We start from the raw sequence: 19,257 nt of genomic DNA on the forward strand, positions 1-19,257 counted from the left end.
CAGCATCCTTCCCCCAATATACCCAGCATCTCGACTCCACACATGTCCAAGCCATCTCAATCTTGCCTTTCTTGCTTTGTCTCCGAACCATCCAGCCTGAGCTGTCCCTCTAATATACTCATTCCTAATCATGCCCATCTTCATCACTCCCAAGGAAAATCTTAGGATCTTCAACTCTGCCACCTCCAGCTCTGCCTCCTGTCTTTTCATCAGTGCCACTGTCTCCAAACCATATAACATAGCTGGTCTCACAATCATCTTGTAAACCTTCCCTTTAACTCTTGCTGGTACCCTTCTGTTGCAAATCACTCCTGACACTCTTCTCCACCCCGTCCACCCTGCCTTCACTCGCTTCCTCAACTCACTTCAACACTTCCCATTACTTTGTACAGTTGACCCCAAGTATTTAAACTCATCCACCTCTGTCACCTCCATTCCTTGCATCCTCACCATTCCCGTCCTCCCTCTCGTTCATGCATAAGCATTCCATCTTGTACCTACTGACTTTCATTCCTCTTCTCTCCAGTGAATACCTCCACCTCTCCGGGCTCTCCTCAACCTCATCCCTACTCTCACTACCGATCACAATGTCATCCACGAACATCATAGTCCACGGAGACTCCTGCCTGATCTCGTTCGTCAAACTCCATCACCATTGCAAACAAGAAAGGGCTCAGAGACGATCCTTCTCCATTCTATATGCTTTGCATTTGCTCTCTACAGGTCTTCTTATTCAGTAATAATAGTCATTGCTTTGCTAAAATGCATTTGTTTATATTATGCATTATCTTGCATTGTGTGTAATCCTTTGTTTGTATATTTTAAATCTATTACTCTTGTCTACTCAGTGTATTCGACACCTATTGCGTGTTTGCCTGTTCCAGAAGTAGAATCTCTCTTTTGTTGCTCATCCTGAGGTTTCTTCCACTTTTACTTTTTTTTTTCTGGCGGAGGTTTTCCTCATCCGAGTCTTATAAAGACAAATTTCTGATTCTGAGCAATACATACTAACGTGACTTGATTATATGGACCCCAGTCTTGGGTAATTGTATTTTGATATATTGAAGGATTTTAATATTTACACCAGATTAGGAATGAAAACGGTTTAAACCACTTTTAGCTTTATTTCATGAATAAATTATGTGAATAAATACAATAAATAAATTAAATGAAAGTTTTGGAATGCTTATTTCACACCAGGTTGCCCTTTGCCAGCCACTGAATCCAGATCAGGGCTCGTAGTAATCAAGCATCTCAGAATAGGAAATCGATCTTAACTGTTGGAAAAGTCTCATAGTGGCACAATTTTGGTCCTGAATCAGAATAAGAGGATTTTATCAACATTCCTTTTCATTAGAAAGCTCCCCTAAGTTCTCCAATTATTAGGAGAGGTGGAGGTGTGCAAACCTATTAGGAGGTCCCAGCAGATGGCGTTGAGCCAAGTCATGTGTCTACATCTCATCACAAGAGGGATGTATTGGGAACACTCGACGATGCGGAGCTTATGAAAAGAAATTGACTTGATCCAAATGGAATACTTTTTGTGATTGATTTTATCCAAAATGCAAATTCTCCAACGCTGAGATCTTCTCCTCTTACTTCCATGGAAACTAAACTTTACACTTAACGGCCTGGGTCTACGCATGACTTGAGCAACCACACTGACAAAGGTTTAAACTCCAGAGGTGGCTGATGACCTCCTTTCCATGACCTCTTGATACTGCTCTACTTAGATAGGGGAAATTTAAACCAGTGTCGAGCCTGTTTAGTTATACTTACACTGAAATTAAAAAAAAATGAGAGGAATAAGAACTTACTAAGTGAGCTATGGGTCTATTAAGTCTAAGAAATATGTGTATGCAGACTGCAGTCTGCACTGAAGTGAAAGCTACAATATGGCACGGAAATTTCACTTTGCAGGTCAAAGTGTTGTAAAATAGTAAGGTCAGTCTTTTCTTAGGAGTCATACTCCTACCTGAGAGCACATGCAGCTTTATAACTAACTCCCTAACCTAGTCCTTGTCGTACTTTGAGCGCGATTCTTGAGAGTAATTCTGAGACGCTTGATATTTACGGACCCAGATTTTCAGTTCGCCCAAATTGCTTTTGGTTAGCCCTCTGGGTTGGGAGATGGGAGAACTGTAGCAAAAGACAAACAGTCAAAGTTTCTGGACCATGTTCACCATACTACAGCCTCCGCTCCAATGTATAGTGCTAGAGACAATGCACTCCACTCAGGAATGCAGCACAGAGTAATCTCATGTAAAAATAAGAATACAAAAGTAAACAGGCTTTGAAATCCTAACTCTATAGGCTAATTCAACCATACACATATAATCTGTTGCCCTTATGCACTAGGAGGCAGATATCACACCGCAAACAGGAAATGTACAGAGGTTAGACAATGAGCTTGCTAGGCATTCCCCTAAGGAAGAGGGAGAAGTGGGAAGGGCACAAAATTCCTAATTCACAACTTCTTAATAAACATACAGCAATTACAGGTCTTTGTTGTCTACTTTGGTTGCTTTTTCCGCTCGTCTAAGGTCTTGCCTCCCACTGGAGTAGAGTAGTAAGGTGGGCGGATTGATGAGGTCAATGGAGGCGTTGGATTGGCTAGCCACGGGACTCCAATGATCTGTGTTGGAAAGAGATGAAGAGAATTATGCCACGGATTGTACGTGTTTTTATACATACATACCTCCACTTGCTGCAGTGGGCAAAACACATTGAAACATAAGGCTATGGGAGGTAAAGAAGGCAGTGCATGTGTCAGTCAGTGCTGTGTGTGTGTGTGCAGACTAACGAGGGGGCCTCACGAGTAGCTGGTGTGTTGCTGACGCCTCCTGGCACTCCTCATCTTCTCAAAACGGGCCTCCATTTCCTCCAGTACCTTGGGGGTGTACCTGACCACCAGCTTGACAGAGCCCTGTGCAGCCTTCAGCAGCTCCACAGCCTTCTCATGGTGTTCTCCCTCCACACTCTGCATTAACCAAAACAGAACAAGACAGGGGCAGGGTGAGTACACATATTCATACAGAGGAGTGGTGCATATTTGTTTTTTAGGTTTGTGATGTTCACAAACATAGGTTTGCGATATTCATGGACAGGATCTCAAGGCGCAGCTAAGGTGAGGAGTGTGTCCATTTTGGGAACCTCAGAATTGCATCTCTGCTCTTTGCAGATGATGTGGTTTTGTTGGCTTCATCAGAACGCGACCTCCAGTGCACACTGGGGCGATTTGCAGCTGAGTGTGTAATGGCCAGGATAAGATTCAGCACCTCCAAGTCTGAGGCCATGGTTCTCTACCGGAAAATGGTGGATTGCTCCCTCCGGGTTGGGGATGAGTTGTTGCCTCAAGTGAAGCAGTTCAAGTATCTCGGGGTCTTGTTCACAAGTGAGGGTAGGATGGAGCGGGAGATTGACAGGGGGGTTGGTGCAGCATCAGCAGAAATGCGGATGTTGTACCAAACCGTTGTGGTGAAGAGGGAGCTGAGCTGGGAGGCAAAGCTCTCAATTTACCAGTCAATCCTCGTTCCAACCCTCACCTATGGTCATGAGCTTTGGGTAGTGACAGAAAGGGTGAGATTGCGGATACAAGCGGCTGAAATGAGTTTCCTCCCTAGGGTGTCTGGGCTCAGCCTTAGAGATAGGGTGAGGAGCTCGGACATCCAGAGGGAGCTCAGAGCAGAGCCTCTGGCCCCCTTGTGTCAAAAGGAGCCAGTTGAGGTGGTTCGGGCATCTGATTAGGAGGCCTCCTGGGAGCCTTCCTCAGGAGGTTTTCCGGGCCATCCAACTGGAAGGAGACCCAGGGGTAGACCCAGAACTCGCCTGAGGGGCTACATGTCCAATCTGGCCTGGGAATGCCTTGGGATCCCCCAGGAGGAGCTGGAGGGTGTTGCTGGGGAGAGGGACGTCTGGAGTGCCCTACTCAGCTTGCTGCCACTGCGACCCAACCCCGGAGAAGTGGCTGATGATGAGATGAGATGAGCGGTGGGTGCATTCATCCTCTAGTGTTCTATTTTCTTTTTACAATATGAAACTCTCATCACTCTTAGCTTGGTACCCTTTATGTGTCACATGACCTCAAGAAAACGTTGGAATGTTGATAGTTAAACAGTAATATGCAGCTTATACTTCAAACAAAGGGAGAGTTTTGATTTGGTTCCGAGAAAAAATTCTCCTGTACAATTGCCTTTCTGAACAATAAGAAAAAGAAGGAATCCTGCAGAATATTTAGCGACTTTCTATACAAATGAAAAATGGAAACACTCACACACACACACACACACACACACACGCGCGCACACACACATACCATTCACACTTGGATAAAAATGTCAATGAAACTGTGACAAATAAAAAAATAAATTTTTGGTGGATTTTTCCCCCTTTTCCCCAATTACCCAACTCTTCCGAGCAGTCCTGGTTGCTGCGCCACCCCCTCTGCTGACCCGGGGGGGGGGGGGGGGGCTGCAGACTACCACATGCCTCCTCTGATACATGTGGAGCCGCCAGCCGCTTCTTTTCACCTGACAGTGAGGAGTTTCACCAGGGGAACGTAGCACGTGGGAGGATCACGCTATTCCCCCGAGTTCACCCTTCCCCCTGAACAGATGCCCCGACCGACCAGAGGAAGCGCTTGTGTAGCGACCAGGACACATACCTAAATCCAGCTTGCCACCCACAGACATAGCCAATTGTGTCTGTAGGGATGCCCAACCAAGCCAGAGGTAACACAGGGTGATCCCCATGTTGGTAAGCGACGGAATAGACCGCTACGCTACACGGACTCCCTGTGACAAATAATTATGATTCAAGATCTTTCTGAATTGTCGTAATAACTTTAATAGCAGCAAGTCAAGGCAACCAGCTATATGTAAACTCATTAAGTATTTTAACGATTGTCAATAATCCCCCCTACCCACTCTTCCCAACCCCTCATACCACTCCATTGACAGAAAGCAGCTGATCTCCTCGCTTTAGCCCACCCTGGCGGTCAGCCACCCCCCCAGGGATAACCCTGGAGATGTAGATGGGAGAGTTCTGCTCCTTGCCCCCCATGATGTTGAATCCCAGCCCCTCATCCGTCTTGGGCAACTCTACTACACGTGGATGGGCGTGACCTTCACTGGCCGCGAAGGCTGCAACTGTGGCCTGGCAAAGGGGTAATAAACAAAGTAAAAAAAAAATTAGAATTGTGCAGATCCTGATTGCTGGTGTGACTGGTGTTCTTCAGTCTGTGAGCAACCATCTTACAGCTGCTACACTTTAATGAAAAGCCCAAATAGTACAGAAAAATAATCATGGATTTCAAAGGCAGCAAACTTTCCGGGAGGGCACAAGCTGTAAAAATTAACCTCTTTGAGTGAGATGGTTGATTTTTTTCCCCTCCTGATTATATGCCAATTTTCATTCCATAGTTTGTGGTATGGTTGTTACAGTTTTCAATAGCGCTTTGAGTAGCTGTTGCAGCTAGAAAAGCGCTATATAAAATGCAACTTGATTGACTGATTTAATCAGAAAAGCTGATTTTCTCACCATCACTCATTTTCAACAAGGGTATGGCAGACACTTGTGCGGTGGGGCTTCACCAGTCTAGACAACATGGATAGCACAGTGACATTCACCAGAAATTCTCTCAGCGTTGGCGAAGCAAGTGAAAATAATTAAAATCATATCAACTTTTCAGGTGACAACTGACACTTCCACTGTTGATTTCACCTTTATGAACAAGCTCAACTGTGCTCTAGACCCTTTGTGTCATGTTGTCCCTAAACATGAGATTCCAGATTCTTCCACATTTCAAATCCATGTAAAATGCATAGGAGTGTAAAACGACTGCCTCGTTCGGAGCGAAGGCTAGCCCATCTGGTCCGATCCCACAGAGGAGCTACTGTAGCTCAAATTGCTGAAAAAGTTCATGCTGGCTATGATAGACAGGTGTCAGGATACACAGTGCATCACAGCTTGCTGTATATAGGGCTGTGTAGCTGCAGACCGGTCAGAGTGTCCATGATGACCCCTGTCCACCACCGAAAGCACCTACAATGGGCACGTGAGCATCAGAACTGGACCATGGAGGAAGGTGGCCTGGTCTAATGAATCATGTTTTCCTTTACATCATGTGGACGGCTGGGTGCGTGTGCGTGATTTACCTGGGAAGAGATGGCACCAGTATGCACTATAGGAAGAAGGCAAACCACTTTGGGAAATGTTCTGCTGAGAAACCTTTGGTCCTGGCATTCATGTGGATGTTACTTTGACACATACCACCTACCTAAACATTATTGAAGAACAGGTACACCCCTTCATGGCAACGGTATTCCCTGGTGGCAGTGGCCTCTTTCAGCAGGATAATGCACCCTGCTACACTGCAAAAATTGTTCAGGAATGGTTTGAGGAACACAACAAAGTGTTCAAGGTGTTGCCTTGGTCTCCAAAATCCCCAGATCTCCTTCTGATCGAACATCTGTGGGATGTGTTGGAAAAACACGTCCAATCCATGGAGGCCCCATGACTTAAAGGATCTGCTGCTAACGTCTCGGTGCCAGATAGCAGAGGACACCTTCAGAGGTCTTGTGGAGTCCATACCTCGACAGGTCAGAGCTGTTTTGGTGACACGAAGGGGACCTACACAATATTAGGCAGTGGTTTTAATGTTTTGGCTGATTGGTGTAAGAGCCATGTGTAATTTCTACTTACAATATTAAATATATTTCAGTGAAAGACTAACTGGAAAACAGGATCCAAAAGTCCCATTTACTATGCCACAGGCAACAAAACCAAAACGGACAAGGATGTACGCCGAAGGACTCCAAACTGGGGTGGCACAGTGGCCCAGTGGTTAGTGCTGTCGCCTCACAGCAAGAAGGTCCTGGTTCGAACCCCAGGGTTGTCCAATCTTGGGGGTCATCCCAGGTCGTCCTCTGTGTGGAGTTTGCATGTTCTCCCCGTGTCTGCGGTGGGTTTTCTCTGGGTGCTCCGGTTTCCCCCACCATCAAAAAGACATGCATGTTAGGGTTTATACTCCTGTCTGTGCCCCTGAGCAAGACAATGGGAAAAGAACTGGAGTTGGGAAAAGAACCGGAGTTGCAGTTACCCCCAAGGGGATTAATAAAGGAAACTTAATTAACAAACTGATTGCAGTCACCACTTGGGAGGTCTACGGGAGACAACTGAACTCTTAACTCTTATTTCATTACCCTTTACTTGAACACTCAACTCTGATATCTGTGGTTGTTTACTGTTATTGTGATTAGGATTATTACTCAGATCAATATTACAATGTGTCTATGACAATGACTTCTTTGTATCCATGACAGCCTGCACAATCTCTGGTCTGAAGTGAGATGACCCTCAGAGGCAGAGCTTTACCCCACTCTTCTGAGCCATCCCGGCCGCTGCTCCACCCCCTCTGCCGATCCGGGGAGGGCTGCAGACTACCACATGCTTCCTCTGATACATGTGGAGTCGCCAGCTGCTTCTTTTCACCTGACAGTGAGGAGTCTCGCCACAGGGACATAGCACGTGGGAGGACCACATGGGAGGACCACGCTATTCCCCCCAGTTTCCCCTCCCATTCAAACAGGTGCCCCGACTGACCAGAGGAAGTGCTAGTGCAGTGACCAGGACACATACCCACATCCAGCTTCCCACCCGCAGACACCGCTATCTGTGTCTGTAAGGACACCCGACCAACCCGGAGGTAACACGGGGATTCGAACAGCTGATCCCCGTGTTGGTAGGCAACGGAATAGACCGCCACGCCACCCAGACACCCTCTATTAATCCATTTTGCATGTGACTATTACCTTGGCAGTTGCCTGTGCGCGCACCTCCGGGCCTCCTACAATGTCAAGAGTGTCATAGAGCTGCTCATACACCTGCGGGAGGGCATAGTAGACCATACATTAGGAAAAGGAAAATGACATGAAACCAATACATACCATTGCAAATCAGTTGAGAAGAAATCACCTGAGCCAAATGCAACACATGACACACGGTTAAATCAATGAGGGTTTAGACTTAAATCACAATACAGCTGAGGTGGTGGGGCATGCTAACCTGGACATGCAGCAAACAATTCAGACTAGCCTGTGCTCCACCGGTCTCAACCCCTTCATAGGAGGAGGTGAAGGAACTGTGTGCGGTACATGAAAGATGCATTTGTGTTTTACGAGCTTGATAGCTATATCAAAGTGATGAAAACGTGTCATTTTTATGTAGTCTAGTTTTGTGTTACCTGTGAGGGTTACCTATGCACAGGATGTGTCACCCACCCATATCCATTTTACACACTTATATGACTGGCAGGCAACTTTTTTCTTCAATTAGGCTTTAACTAAACCAGTGTCACATCCAAAACTAAGGCATGTCCAACCTTAAGGATTTTGGTGGTGTGCGTGATGCAGGTCAACAGGATAGCCTATATCTGTGAGTGAATAAAAACATGCCTTTCTAGGCAACAGCAGGGTTTGGATCAACTCCATCACTTTAAGATGCTTTCTCATTAAGGTCTTGAATGGAGGTGCTTCACTACAAAGTTCACATAGCATCGACTTTTGCTGCAGTACTGCAACACATATTGCAGTATTGAAAGTTCTCCATTTCTATCAGTTGTGGGTTTATGAAAAAGAAATTGATTCCAAACACTGTTCAAGAGGCGGGGACAGGCAGGTGATGAGGGGATACACACAGTGTTAACAGTGTTACCTGGTATTGGTTCACCTACCTACAGTACACATAGAGTAGGCCTACCGCTTTGTAACCACTGTAAACAGTTGATAGGGTTTTTTTTATCATATGGTCATATCAGCACACAATTTTACATCTTTTCTTGTGTCATACTACCTGCATTCATGTCCAAAACTCAATGGTCCTGCTGTATGTTATAGCACAGACCTATGAACTTACCAAATATATGACACAGAATAAAGAGCAACTTCAAAATAGGAAAACTCCTTCTTGAATATTTGGTACACCAGAGCCTGGTGCATCTCCAACCTAGCCATGGAGGATGCACAAGCCAGTGCATTCTCAGTGCCAGTCCTAATCCTGGACAAATGGGGAGGGTTGCATCAGCAAGGGCATCCGGCATAAAACCTTTGCCAAATCAAATATGTGGAACATAAATCAGATTTCCATATCAGATCGGTTGAGGCCCGGGTTACCAATTACCGCCACCAGTACTGTTGGCCAGCAGGGTGCCGGTGGAAACTATACTACTGTTCAGCAAAGGAGAAGGAGAGGGGGAAGGCATGTCCAGAGGCAGCAGGAGAGGAAGAAGGGTAAGAGTGTGGAGGTGAGAAACAGAACTTTGAATGGGAGAGAGCTGGCTGATATGATGGAGAGAAGGATGGTAGATATAGTGTGCAAGATGCCAGGTGCAAGGTGAGTAAAGCCAGGAGCATTGGAGGTGGGTTCAAACTCTTCTACCGTGCTGTGGATGGGAGGAGAAATGGGATAGGGGCATTCATGAAGGAAGAGTATGTCAAGAGCGTGTTGCAGGTGAAGAGAGTGTTGGACAGAGTGATGAGTATGAAGCTGAAAATCGAAGATGTGATGATGAATATTGTCAGTGCTTATGCCCTGCAAGTTGGGTGTGAGATGGAAGAGAAGGAAGAATTCTGGAGTGAGTTGGATGAAGGGGTGGAGAGTGTCCCATGGAGGAAAGATTGCTGATTGAAGTGGACTTAAATGGGGATGTTGGTGAAGGGAATGGAGGTGATCTGTAGGTATGGTGTCAAAGAGGAATGTGGAAGGACAGATGGATTTTGCAAAAAGGATGGAAATGGCTGTGGTGACTACATGTTTCAAGAAGAGGAAGAAACACAGTGACGTATAAGAGTTGAGGAAAGTGCACACAGGTGGACTATATCTTATGTAGGAGGCACGATCTGAAAGGGATTGGAGACAGCAAGGTGGTGACAGGGGAGAAACTAGCCAGACAGCATCAGATGGTGGTCTGTAGGATGACTTTGGAGATCAAGAAGAGGAAAAGAGTGAAGGCAGAGCCAAGGATCAGATGGTGGAAGTTGAAGAAGGAAAACTGTTCTGTGGAGTTCAGGGTGGTAGCGAAGAGTATCCAGATGGCTAGGCAACTACTGCAGAAATAGAGAGGGAGACCGCTAGGAAGGTACTTGGTGTGTCATCTGAACAGAGGAAGAAAGACAAGGAGACTTGGTGGTGGAATGTGGAAGTACAGCAAAGTATACAGAGGAAGAGGTTGGCAAAGAAGAAGTGGGATAATCAGAGAGATGAAGAAAATAGACAGGAGTACAAGGAGATGCGACATAAAGCAAAGAGAGAGGTGGCAAAGGAAAAGGAGTGTGGTGAGTTGTATGAGAGGTTCGACACTACGGAATGAGAAAAGGACTTGTACCAATTGGCCAGGGAGAGGGACTGAGCTGGGAAGGATGTGCAGCAGGTAAGGGCGATCAAGGATAGAGATGGAAATTGGCTGACAAGTGAGGAGAGTGTGCTGAGAAGGTGGAAGGAGCACTTTGAGGGGCTGATGAATGAAGAAAATGAGAGAGAGAGAAGGTTGGATGGTGTGGGGATAGTGAATCAGGAAGTGTGGTGGATTAGCAAAGAGGAAGTGAGGGCAACTATTAAGAGGATGAAGAGTGGAAAGGGGGTTGGTCCTGATGACATACCTGTGGAGGCATGGAGGTGTTTAGGCGAGATGGTAGTGGGGTTTTTAACTAGATTGTTTAACACAATCTTGGACAGTGAGAGGATGCCTGAGGAGTGGAGAAGAAGCATACTGGTACTGATTTTCAAGAACAAGGGCGATGTGCAGAGCTATAATAACTACAGAGGTATAAAGTTGATCAGCCACAGCATAAAGTTATGGGAAAGAGTAATAGAAGCTAGGTTAAGAGGAGAGAGAGGTGATGATTAGTGAGCAGCAGTATGGTTTCATGCCATGAAAGAGCACTACAGACAGGATATTTAATTTGAGAATGTTGCTTGAGAAGTATAGAGAAGGTCAGAAGGAGTTACATTGTGTCTTTGTGGATTCAGAGAAAGCATATCACAGGGTGGTGAGACAGGGGGTTTGGTATTGAATGAGGAAGTTGGGAGTGGCAGAGAAGTATATAACAGTGGTGCAGGATATGTATGAGAGCAGTGTGACAGTGGTGAGGTGTGCGGTAGGAGGGATGGATGGGTTCAAGATGGAGGTGGGATTACATCAAGGATCAGCTCTGAGCCCCTTCTTATTTGCAATGATGACAGACAGGTTGATGGATGAGATCAGGCAGGAGTCTCTGTGGCCTATGGTGTTCACGGATGACATTGTGATCTGTAATGAGAGCAGGGAGCATGTTGAGGAGAGCCTGGAGAGGTGGAGGTATGCACTGGAGAGAAGAGGAATGGAAGTCAGTAGGAGCAAGACGGAATACACATGCATGAACAAGAGGGAGGACAAGGGACTGGTGAGGATGCAAGGAGTAGAGGTAACGAAGGTGGATGAGTTTAAATACTTGGGGTCAACTGTTCAAAGTAACGGGGAGTGCAGAAGAGAGGTGAAGAAGAGAGTGCAGGCAGGGTGGAGTGGGTGGAGAAGAGTGTCAGCAGTGATTTGCGACAGAAGGGTATCAGCAAGAGTTAAAGGGAAGGTTTACAAGATGGTTGTGAGACCAGCTATGTTGTATGGCTCGGAGATGGTGGCACTGACGAAAAGATGCTGAGTATATTGGGAGAGGGAGAAGGATGCTGAAGATGAAGCTGCCAGGGAACCGGAAAAGAGGAAGGCCAAAGAGGAGGTTTATAGATGTGGTGAGGGAGGACATACTGGTGGCTGGTGTGACAGAGGAAGATGCAGAGGACAAGAAGTGATGGAAATGGATGATCCACTGTGGCGACCCTCAATGGGAGCAACCGAAAGAAGAAGATTCACTTACGTATTATTGTGAGGTAAAGACACTCACCCTAAATTTTCAACTCTGAACCGGTATTGATTGCACCTCATTGCACGTTATACTCTCGTTTTTATTTTATCTTGTGTGTGTGTGTGTGTATATATATATATATATATATATATATATATATATACAGTGCTGCTTGAAAGTTTGTGAACCCTCCAGACATGGTCACTGTTTTTGTAAAAAACATTAAAATAAGCTTATTACACATACATCCAAATCCCAATTTGTAAAGCACACCTTCCAAATAATGGACACACACACAAAAAGAGATATATTTTCATTATTTAATTCAACAAAGGTAGTTTATTTCACAAAAACTGAAAATTTAACATGTGCAAAAGTATGTGAACCCTTGTATTAGTAGCTTGTGGCTCCTCCTTTTGCAGCCATTACTTCAACCAAACGTCTTCTGTAACCACTAACCAGTCTCTCGCATCTGCTTATGGGAATTTTTGCCCACTCCTCCTTGCAAAACTCAGCCAGTTGAGAGAGGTTGGAGGGACATCTGGTATGTACCAACTTCTTCAGGTCTCGCCACAACATTTCAATTGGATTAAGATCCGGACTTTGACTGGGCCAATCCAGAGTACGAATCCTCTTTCTCTGAAGCCATTCCTTTGTAGTTTTGCTGGAATGCTTTGGGTAATTGTCTTGTTGCATAATCCATTTTCGTCCCAGCTTCAACTCCCTGACTGATGGCAGGAGATTCTGGTCAAGAATTTGTTGATATGCCAGAGAATTCATGGTTCCTTGGATAATATGGAGTCGTCCAGGTCCAGAAGCAGAAAAGCAGCCCCAGACCTTCACATTTCCACCACCATGCTTCACTGTTGGGAGGAGGTTCTTTTCTTCATATGCAGTGTTGGCTTTTCTCCAAACATGTTGGTTTTGATTGTGACCAAATAATTCTATTTTGGACTCGTCTGTTCAGAGAATGGACTTCCAGAAGGCCTCTGGTTTGTCCAAGTGCTCTCTGGCAAAGTTGAAACGGGCAGCTTTGTTCTTTTTTTGAGAGCAGAGGCTTCCTTCTAGCAACCCTCCCATGAAAGACGCATGCACATTTGTCCCAGATGCTACCAGAGAGGTGTGCAACTCTCTAGAGGTGATGTGTGGGTTGGCCTTTACCTGATTTATTATTTTTCTGGTACTTCTGGGTGATAGTTTTGATGGGCGTCCACTTCTAGGCAGAGTTGCTGTCATGTTGAAGGCCGTCCATTTGTAAATTATTTGTCTTACAGTGGATGGATGGAGCTGGAATCTTTTGGAGATGGTCTTATAGCCCTCCCCAGACTGACGGGCTGTCACTCCCCTCATCTTCATGTCCTCGGATATCTCCTTTGCTCTCGGCATTGTTGATTTGTATGGGACCACAGTGGTTTGGTTGGTTTCCTCTCTCTTTTAATTAGTGCAGGCCAAACCCTTTCCCAAGGATGTCTCCTTTCATTGGTCTGCTTAAATGATTAATTAAGCACCCAAATGTGTTTCACCCGAGTCTGTTACCTGCTTGACCTAACCAATGCAGCTGGGGGTTCACTTACTTTTGCACATACACTAATTCCATGTTTCATGTAGTTTTTGGGCTACTTAAACAAGTCCCACTAAACAAGTACATGCAACTGATAAACATATATCTGACATTTCATACATAAAAACTGGTGATGATAGAATAAGAAAATCATAGTAAAACAACAGAAAAATCTAAACTGCTCAAGGGGTTCACATACTTTCAAGCAGCACTGTATATATATATATATATATATATATTTTTTTTTTAATTTAACCTTTTTTTTCTTTTTAACTTTTATCTTTTACTTTTTACTACTAATCTTCCCCCTTGCACCAACATACCAAGACAAATTCCTTGTATGTTCTTGTACTTGGCAATAAATGTGATTCTGATTCTGATTCTGAAATGCTTCTAATTTAGGACATTCATTTCACTCTTGCGGATGATCATCTGTTGTGGATCTCTAAAATGTGGGACATTTCCCATTTGTAGCTGAAATGTCTTCATGGTTTATCACAGCACTTGATGCATCAATTGAGGGATGAAAAGGGGAGTCAAAACATTTGCATATGCAAGGACAAAATGATACGTCCTCATATTTGGTCATCCTTCTGTTATCATAAGACAGTAATTCTTGTGGTTCATATATATTTATTCATATTCATGTTCACATAATTTTATTTCAACCTTTCATTTTACCGAATTGTGTTGAACATGAACTGCGCCACTGGCGATACATCACAGATTTGGTTCGGCCCCACTATCATTATCATAATCCCAGACTAGTAGTCTCTGATTTAGTGATCGATAAGCACTGACCTCAAACATACTGTACTGTTCATAAACATGAGACATGTCAAAACCTTTCATTATTACACCTCTTTTCAATACTAATTCATGACAACTGATCACTACTGTGCCCTTCTGGGGGTTTTCCCAGGAAGTGATCTGTGCACCAATTCTTAGCTATAGCAAAACAAGAAGTATGCTGGTCAGACATTTTCTCTCTCTTGTCTCTCTCTTTCACTAAATAAATTCATCCACTACCATAATTGCACTTCCTGGTTATGCCCCCCCCCCCCGTTTTCTCCCCAGTTTTATTTGGCCAATTACCTTTTTTTTCGAGCCGTCCCAGTCGCTGCTCCACCCCCTCTGCCGAGCCGGGGAGGGCTGCAGACTACCACATGCCTCCTCTGATACATGTGGAGTCGCCAGCCGCTTCTTTTCACCTGACAGTGAGGAGTTTCATCAGGGGGACATAGCACGTGGGAGGATCACGCTATCCCCCCCAGTTCCCCCTCCCCCCTGAATAGGCACCCCAACCAACCAGAGGAGGCGCTTGTGCAGCGACCAGGACACATACCTACATCCGGCTTCCCACCTGCAGACACAGCCAATTGTGTCGGTAGGGATGCCCGACCAAGCCAGAGGTAACACAGGGATTTGAACCGCCAATCCCCATGTTGGTAGGCAACGGAACAGACCGCTATGCTACCTGGACACCCTTGATTATGGGTTTTTGACCATACCCACAGTAAAACTCTCAATTATCCACACAAGTATGAAGACACACCATTGACAGGATATATATTTTTGAATTTCTCACATTTGCATTGCCACAAATTTCCAGTCATTATGGTACAACCAGTATCTGAGAGTCAGATGAATGATGTTTAAACGGAGGCGAGAGAAGGCCGAGCTGTTGCCATGCAATTTCTACCTCTCTGATGGCGGCGCAGAATTTACTCTGTAGGACTCTCTGCAAGGCCTGAAGTTTGGGAGGGGGCAGCTCCCCGCTGCGCTGCAGTCTGTCCAACAGCTCGATCACCCTGCACACATCTGAGCAAAGACAAAAATTGTTAGGGAAGAGAAAAATCTGAACAAGCCTTTTCAGGGCGAAAACAGTATTGTAAGCCCTAACCTCGACTGTTTGCCTTAACCCTTGTGAAGGTTCCAATAATTAGGGTGAAAGACAAAAAAAAATCTATTTTTTTCTTTTTGGTGTGCATAAAACCAGAACAAATACCAAACATATGTGATACATCAAAAAACACTGTGTTTTGCTTACCTGCTTATGTATTATACTTGTCACAGGCAATCTAACAAGCCTTTATGTCAAAACCCACAGAGAGGATTTTGTTAATTGTTCAACAATACATGATGGCTTATGCATTTTCAGATTTTTCAATGTTACACAGTTTTATGTCAACGTATTGCGTTTAAAAAGTAAACTTCGAAGTCATTTAGTTTCAGAGTAACTCATTCAATACAATAAAGACAATTTGTGAATTGAAATCAAACATCTTGTGGGGGCGAATTACCTTTGAGGCATTGTACTTTATGTTACGATGAGTTTGTTTACCCTAGTATTAAGTTTCCTTAATTTAGGTGAATATAAGTTATACGCCTGCTGTGTTCTGTCTATTCATTCATTCATTCATTCATCCATTATCCGAACCGCTTATCCTGCTCTCAGGGTTGCTGGAGCCTATTTCAGCAGTCATTGGACGGCAGGCCGGGGAGACACCCTGGACAGGCCGCCAGGCCCACACACACACACACACACACACACACACACACACACACACACACACACACACACACACACACACACACACACACACACACACACACACACACACACACACACACACACACACACACACACACACACACACACACACACCTAAGGACAATTTAGTACGGCCGATTTACCTGACCTGCATATCTTTGGACTGTGGGTGGAAACCAGAGCCCCCGGAGGAAACCCACACAGACACGGGGAGAACATGCAAACTCGACACAGAGGACGACCCCAAGGTTGGACTACCCCGGGGCTTGAACCCAGGACCTTCTTGCTGTGAGGCGACCGCGCTAACGTCTGCACCACCGTGCCACCCTTTCCGGACTATAACATGGCATATAAAAATTCACTTTGGTTTACAAATAGGTGGCATAACACAGGTGTTCCAACAGGGAGAGGTGCCGGCACAAATTAAACTGTGCGTATTAAAATGCTGTCAATCATTTTTTGTTTTTTTAATGGATTTTATTCCCCTTTTTTCACCCCAATTGTATCATGCCAATTACCTCACTCTTCCAAGCTGTCCTGGTCTCTGCTCCACCCCCTCTGCCGATCCGGGGAGGGCTGCAGACTACCACATGTCTCCTCCGATACATGTGGAGTCGCCAGCCGCTTCTTTTCATCTGACAGTGAGGAGTTTAACCAGGGGGATGTAGCGCGTGGGAGGATCACGCTATTCCCCCCAGTCCCCCCCCCCCCGAGCAGGCGCCCCGTCCGACCAGAGGAGGCACCAGTGCAGCGACCAGGACACATAACCACATCCGGCTTCCCACCACAGACATGGCCAACTGTGTCTGTAGGGACATCCGACCAAGCTGGAGGTAACAGGGATTCAAGTAGGCAATCCCCGTGTTGGTAGGCAATGGAATAGACCGCTACGCTACTGTCAATCATTTTTATCATCTCTTACAACATTTTCATAAAACATTTGGGGTCAATACTTTAATATTTAACAGACTGAGCTGATGTTCTCCCTCTTTCGGATTTTTTTTAACTTTGAGATATTTTTTCTAATTCATTGTATTTTACTGCAAATAAATTATGGTATATTTTTCCTTTGCATCATTTATTAGCTACTGGCACACATTATCAACTGTCAGGGTTTTGCAAAACCAACCCCTCATACCACACAAAAACGACTGTGTTTTAAGCAAACTTATATTTCTGAATGGTTAGCAGTCATTTGACCCGGCTTGTGAAAACTTTAAAATTAGGGGGAACAGGTGACACTGTGGACTGCAAGCAGCAGCTGTTGCTCTGCACATGCTGCTGCAGTCAACACAGGCCTACACCTGTCATGCAACTGTGATATGACTGTGTTAAATAAGCGTTATCATCAGCGAACAAAGGTGGACTCTCAGTAATGAGCAATCAAGACAAAACAGCCAGTGACCCTTCTGTCTTATAACATAAAATAGGTTCATCTGACTCACATCATCAAGAGCTGGAAGAAACTGGCGGAGTAGGCATGTGAGGTCTAATTGTCAACTGAGTTCACTGAGTATCATGTAAGGGGCAAGAGGTCAACACGATGGCAGCCATTCATAATAGCAGTGGAATTGGATGAAGTATCCTAATTAAAAACTGCCCACTACCAACACAACTTGGGCAGATTAATAATACCTGCCACAGGGCATTTTTGGGCCCAGAGATGAATTATGGGAAAAGAGAAATTGTGAGAGTGGGAGCTGTCACATGAAAGATGTGTCTGCCTTGTAAATTCTCAGATTATAACTGGTCTTTCACAATGCCAGCGTCTTAACCGTTCTGTGGTAATAACTCACGCATGAGCTCATGGAGAACCACTGAGGTCACGGAAAATCATATCTATAAAGCTAATTCTGGTCGATCTTGTCACTAAAGGAAAATAAAACAACTATCTCACAATTATTTTATGTGCAAAGTGGATTTCATGGACGCAGGGATGATAAATCCTAACTAAACTCACTTTCCCACGATCCTGTCGTGGGAAACGTGGAAACGTGATCGATTCCCAAGGCCAAATACAACCATTACAAAATAATTTCAGGACCTTGCTGGACCAATTCAGTCGCTGTATATTGAATTTGACTGTGGAGTGTCTTTTTGGGGCCCGTCGCCCCCTGGTGGCAATTTGTCCGTGTTGGTACTTCGCCACAGTGAAACGTTCATCTTTGAGAAAGTACCTTACCACAACTATTTACAGCAACGAGACTTTTTTTGCGGTTTGAATTGCGATGAGCGGTATGAAGTGGTCTGTAAGGACTCACTGCGTTATCAAATTTGTAACAAAGTCCGTATTTGCCATTTCACATTTCCACTGCAAAGCCAGAGGGGAAACTCGCAAACCGGTGGGCAGCAAGACGCACCTTTCTTGACCACATCGTACCCCGGTACAGGTGCACGACGCACCGATCAGAGACGCTGCACGTCTGTTCACCATGCTCACCATCACTAATATCTATCAGCCTGCGAGTCATAAGGCTACTTAATCGGGGGGAAGCCACGTCCAAAGTGTTTCACATCACTAATCCGTTGAGCGGAGTAGGTTATGAATGGAAGAGCTCGCACCGGATCTAGTTAACAAGCATGCTCCTCACAGCAACGACGGTCAGAGTTGTCTTTACCACTCGGGACGAGGCAAACCTGCGCACCAAAGTCAGCGTTACCTCTTTCTAGGCAGAGCGGCTCTGACATCGTCGCCATGTCCGTTTCCTTTCCGGAGTGATAATACGATGACATCATTGTGAGGCTCCTCGTATGGCACTGCGGTGGAGGGGCGGACGGTGCTAGTCTTGCAAAACGCGATTACGGGTTAATAAAGTCTAATACTGACACCGCTACCCCTGGGAGGATTGCACGGGTTTTCTCAACTAACGCACCACAAAAATAGAAATACTATCGCAGCGCCAAACGCTAACAGGTATTTGAATGTTAATAAGCGCAAGATCACGCAAAAAGACCCCGACGTTGTGAGTAATGGAGAGCCAGAGTGACTACACCTCCCTTGGTTGAGATCATCTGAGAACTACACGTTTACGTAATCCAAGGCGTCACAACGTGGGGCTATTTCTTTGGTCCATGAATCTGATCTGGCTCGCGCACGTCAAGTATCATGGGGGATCTTCACCGGGGAGGTCGCTTGTTTAAGGATTTAACAGCATCATTTGAAGACGCGAACCCACAGACGACTTTTAAGGCTTGAATTTAAGGTGTTGGGAAAATATGTACGCCACAATGGCTCGATACATGCTCAA

General features: G+C 45.2%; 1 protein-coding gene across 1 annotated transcript; it reads right to left on the reverse strand.

Annotated features, from left to right (window-relative positions):
- Positions 1-1,115: 1,115 nt before the first annotated feature.
- On the reverse strand, positions 1,116-18,963 carry lin7b (lin-7 homolog B (C. elegans)). Its single transcript, XM_056288111.1, has 6 exons — positions 18,670-18,963; positions 15,158-15,276; positions 7,812-7,883; positions 4,945-5,154; positions 2,817-2,980; positions 1,116-2,635 (listed from the first exon to the last, which is right to left on the reverse strand). Exons 1-6 carry the CDS (start codon positions 18,743-18,745, stop codon positions 2,614-2,616), a joined length of 663 nt encoding a protein of 220 aa, XP_056144086.1. The 5' UTR covers positions 18,746-18,963; the 3' UTR covers positions 1,116-2,613.
- Positions 18,964-19,257: the final 294 nt, after the last annotated feature.

This window comes from Lampris incognitus, chromosome 10 (assembly GCF_029633865.1).
Source record: "Lampris incognitus isolate fLamInc1 chromosome 10, fLamInc1.hap2, whole genome shotgun sequence".
NCBI classification, from domain to species: Eukaryota; Metazoa; Chordata; class Actinopteri; order Lampriformes; family Lampridae; genus Lampris; species Lampris incognitus.